Source organism: Miscanthus floridulus, chromosome 4 (assembly GCF_019320115.1).
Source record: "Miscanthus floridulus cultivar M001 chromosome 4, ASM1932011v1, whole genome shotgun sequence".
NCBI classification, from domain to species: Eukaryota; Viridiplantae; Streptophyta; class Magnoliopsida; order Poales; family Poaceae; genus Miscanthus; species Miscanthus floridulus.
In genome coordinates, this window is record NC_089583.1 from 10,867,102 (window position 1) to 10,872,164 (window position 5,063).

At 43.3% G+C, this 5,063-nt stretch overlaps 1 protein-coding gene across 1 annotated transcript; it reads left to right on the forward strand.

The window, feature by feature from the left end:
- The first annotated feature begins 2,373 nt into the window (after positions 1–2,373).
- LOC136550925 (carboxylesterase 15-like) lies at positions 2,374–3,623 on the forward strand. The gene has a single exon (XM_066542513.1). It carries the CDS (start codon positions 2,534–2,536, stop codon positions 3,521–3,523), a length of 990 nt encoding a protein of 329 aa, XP_066398610.1. The 5' UTR covers positions 2,374–2,533; the 3' UTR covers positions 3,524–3,623.
- Positions 3,624–5,063: the final 1,440 nt, after the last annotated feature.

Here is a 5,063-nt window from a genome sequence, read left to right on the forward strand (position 1 = left end):
TGAGTAGTGAGTTTGAGATGAAGAATCTTGGTGCTGCTAAGAAGATTCTAGGTATAGAAATTACAAGAGATAGAAATTCTAGTTTGTTATTTCTTAGTCAGCAAAGTTACATTAAGAAAGTTCTTCATCGTTTCAATATGCATGATGCAAAGTCTGTTAGTACTCCTATTGCTCCTCATTTTAAATTATCAGCTTTACAATGTGCTAGTACGGATGAGGATTTTGAGTACATGTCAAGAGTTCCATATTCTAGTGTTGTTGGTTCTTTGATGTATGCCATGGTTTGCTCTCATCCTGATTTATCATATGCTATGAGTTTGGTTAGTAGATACATGGCCAATCCTGGTAAAGAACATTAGAAGACTGTTCAATGGATTTTTAGGTACCTTCGTGGCACAACAAATGCTTGTTTGAAGTTTGGCAAGACTGATAAGGGACTCACTGGCTACGTGGATTCAGATTTTGCTACCAATTTGGATAAGAGGAGATCTCTCATAGGTTATGTGTTCACTATTGGTGGTTGTGCTGTGAGTTGGAGGGCAACATTGCAGCCCGTTGTTGCCCTGTCTACCACTGAAGCAGAATACATGGCTATTGCTGAAGCATGTAAAAAATCAGTTTGGTTGAAAGGTTTGCTTGCTGAGCTTTGTGGAGATGATTCTTGCATTAATTTATTTTGTGATAGTCAAAGTGCTATATGTCTCACTAAAGATCAAATGTTCCATGAGAGAACGAAGCACATTGATGTCAAATACCATTATGTTCGCGATGTGGTCGCACAAGGTAAGCTGAAAGTATGTAAGATAAGCATACATGATAATCCTGCTGATATGTTGACAAAGCCAGTTCCTGTTGCTAAGTTTGAGCTTTGCTCAAGCTTAGTTGGTATAACTGTTTAGCCCAAGAGGCTATTTGGCACCGGAAGTATTTCTTTGTTGTTTCAAGGTGAAGGTTCATTTTATGCTATAAGAAGGAATTTGTCTCAAGGTGGAGTTTGTTGAGCTATGATCCAAATTCAGGCTTGGGCCGAAGCGAAGCGGCCCATTAGCGTTAAGAGGGACTACACCATCTATTAGTTCCGTATTGCTAATAGACGAGGGTGTGGTGTTTTTCCTCCCTATATATATGGACCACCTCCCTCATAGAAAAGAGGCATCATAGACTTCTATACGGGAAGGCCCCTAGGTTAGGGTATCCCTAAGTTGTAAATCTCCAACGTTTGTAATCTCACCCGATATAGTGAAGATTTGTTGGCTGGTGCCCGTGGTTTTTTCTCTTCTACCTTGGGAGGGTTTTCCACGTTAAAATCTCATATCCCCTGTGCTTGATCTACTGTTCTTCGTCGTTTGTATTGCCTATCGTTTCTAACATGGATAACATTGACATTGAGGAATATAACAATACTATTCATGAAACGGGTATACTTTTGTATCTATTGCCTGAGATTCTGGTGAATCATGCATGTTCTTGTTTATTATAATTGTGCTTAGACACCATCCTAGCGTGCGTGGATTAAAGTGGTATTCCATTATATATATGTTCTGGATATGCACCAGGTCCCATCAACTGGCTTGTCACGTGTCCTAAAGAGCGTAAACGTGATCGTGATAGAGCACGAAATGTTGCAATGTCTCCTGAACAAAGGGCGCTACTGAATAAGAGACACGTGAATTGTTTGCAACGAAAAATGCACCGAAAAAGTCTGCAAAGATGCTACAAATAACTCAAAAGAAGACTACCCATCTACCGGTATGGTAATAAAATTGATTTCTTTACGGTGATTATATCGTGGTGCCGTAGGATACTTATTATATCAATAAATTTTTAGACGGTCCTATCCCTTTAAGCATTGGAGTTCCAGGTGATATTGATGACAGTCTTGTCTATAAAGTAGAGTTTGTGAGCCTACGACGCCGCGCTCTCCGTGACTGTGTTAATTTCACAAACTTTTTTTTGATTAAATGTTACTTTAGTGTTGGTATTTATTTTTTATAGTCTTGTTATCTTATCATGCGATTCATGTGTTTTAAATATAAAATGTTAGCTATTTTATAGCAACGCACGGACATGGTACCTGGTGTCTGAAAACGATCAGTTAGTGCTAGTTGAATAAAGAAATTACCCATTTAGTAGGTCTTTTTTAAAGCTAAAGCTGAAGTGCTCCCTCCATTATGAATTATATGACAATTTTAATATTTAAAATATATCTTAGAATTTCAAAATGAAGGAGTACCTTTCTTTTGCTTTTTTAAGGAGCCGAAGGGCTTCTAGAAACTGTGCTCAACCTAAACGTGGAGCTACCGAGGCCACATAACACAATCTTGCTTTATGAATTATTACGCTATATATTATTCCTTTATTATGCGCTCAACGTCTTCAGATGTGAAAACGATAACACGTGTTTTGTAGACCCCAGCACTTGTGATTGATCGGAAAAAAAAAAGTTTGGGCTCTCCACCCACTGCTTGCTCCCGCGCGACGCATCAAACCAGTCTGTGCCTGTCCCAGAAGTATCAAGACGAAAAAGCCGGCCATGTCGTCGTTGGCGCCGGAGCCGCACGTGGTGGAGGACTGCCGCGGCGTGCTGCAGCTGATGAGCGACGGCACGGTGCGGCGCAGCGCGGAGCCGGCGGCGCTGTTCCCGGTGGACGTCCCTGACGACGACGACTGCGGCGTGGAGTGGAAGGACGTGACGTGGGACCTGGAGCACGACCTGAACGCGCGGCTGTACCGGCCGCGGCACCTGGGCGCGGCCAACGACGCGCGGATCCCCGTGGTGGCCTACTTCCACGGCGGCGGCTTCTGCATCGGGTCCGCGCGGTGGCCCAACTTCCACACCTGCTGCCTCCGTCTGTGCTCCGAGCTCCCCGCCGTGGTGCTCTCCTTCGACTACCGCCTGGCGCCCGAGCACCGCCTCCCCGCCGCCCAGGAGGACGGCGCCAGGGCCATGACCTGGCTGCGCTCCTCCTCCGCCGAGCCCTGGCTCGCCGACACGGCCGACTTCGCGCGCGTCTTCGTCGCGGGCGACTCGGCGGGCGGCAACATCGCGCACCACGTCGCCGCCGGGCTCGGAAAGTCCGGCCTCGGCCCCGCCGTCCGGATCCGCGGCGCGCTCCTCCTCGCGCCGGCCTTCGCCGGCGAGGCCCGCACGCGCGCGGAGCTGGAGTGCCCGCGCGACGCGTTCCTCACCACCGACAAGTGGGACAGGTACGCGCGCCTCGCGCTGCCGGAGGGGGCCACCAGGGACGACCCCGTGATCAGCCCGGCGGGGCCGCGCGCGCTGGGGCTGGAGGCCGTGGAGATGGCGCCCGTGCTGGTGGTCGCCGGCGGACGCGACATGCTGAGGGACCGGAACGCGCAGTACGCGCGCCGGATGAAGGAGGAGTGGGGCAAGGAGGTGGAGTACGTGGAGATCGCCGGCGTCGACCACGGCTTCTTCCAGACGGACCCGTGGTCGGAGCGCGCCGACGAGCTCGTCCGCATCGTGCGCCGGTTCGTCGTCGAGCACATGGACTCGGAGTAGGACGGGTGGTGAGGGGTGACCTGACCTGCCGGAGGACCAATCATGGTTGTTTGTTGCCACTTGGATCATGAATAAATGAATGGCTTTACTTTTCTTCTTTCGTGTTCGTGTCATTTATTTTCTTGATTATGATGTTTGATTATTCTTGGGTGGATGTCGATTTGTTGTTTTTTTTCTTGATTGATTGATTTGATCACCTTTTATCCACCACTCCGAAATCTGAATGTTCACTCCTTGTCGAAATCATGGCTCGCACAAACGTGCATTTTCCTCAGTGTTCCAGAGTGAGTGAGAGAGAGAGATAGACCTATGGTCACTTTGAGTTACGATAATTATTATACTATTTTATAAGATTAGGATAACTCTCTCAGAGGTGATTTGCTATAATATTATAGTAAGTATAATCTTGAATTATAGTAACTCATGTATCGTAAATGTGTATTATCATTATCATAAATTGGTACAAACATTATCGTAAAACAATGTGACTATAGAATAAGTTATTCTGTGGCCAGCTGCAGAATAGCCTTACCGTATATATATATAGAGAGCTACTGTTATGTAGCTGGCCGCAGAATAAGTTATTCTGTGGTCACTTTGAGTTACGATAATTATTATACTAATTTACGAGACTATGGTAACTTACTCATAGATGATTTACTATAGCATTATAGTAAGTATCATCTTGAATTATAGTAACACATATATCCTAATGTGTATTGTCATTATCGTAAATTGGTATAAACATTCCATATATAGAGAGAGTATATTTAGTAGCTAGCTACAAAATAAGTTATTCTGTAGCCACCTCTATTTACGATAATTTTATATACTAATTTACGATAATATCAATACATATTTACGATAGTTGGGTTACTATAACACATGGAGATATTTACCATCACGTTACAGTAAATCACTTAGTATGGAGTTACTATAATCTTGTAAATTAATATAGTAATTATCGTAACTCAGAGTGGCTACAGAATAAGTTATGTTGTAGCCGGCCACAGAGTAATTATCGTAACTCAAAGTGTATATACACTTTGAGTTACGATAATTACTATATTAATTTATGAGATTATAATAACTCCTTACTAAGTGGTTTACTATAACATTATGGTAAATATCCTCGTGTGTTATATTAACCCAAATATCGTAAATATGTATCGATATTATCGTAAATTAGTATATAAAATTATCATAAATAGAGGTGGCTACGGAATAACTTATTTTTGTAGCTGGCTATTGAATATACTCTCTCTCTATATATGGAAATTATTTCCTACTCCCAAGGAGTAGTTACTCCCATGTATATATCTATAGATTTAGACGTATATGTCCCCGACGAAGTATATGTAGATGAAGTATATTATCATACTATACTATTTATGGTACTGTGTATGACAAGTATGTATATATAATATATTAAAAAATATGTGCTTTTTTGAAAAAAAATTCACATAGTAAAGATCTGAAGTATCTTAATATTAGTATGTCAACATACTCAAACTGATAAATAAGTATGTACACATACACA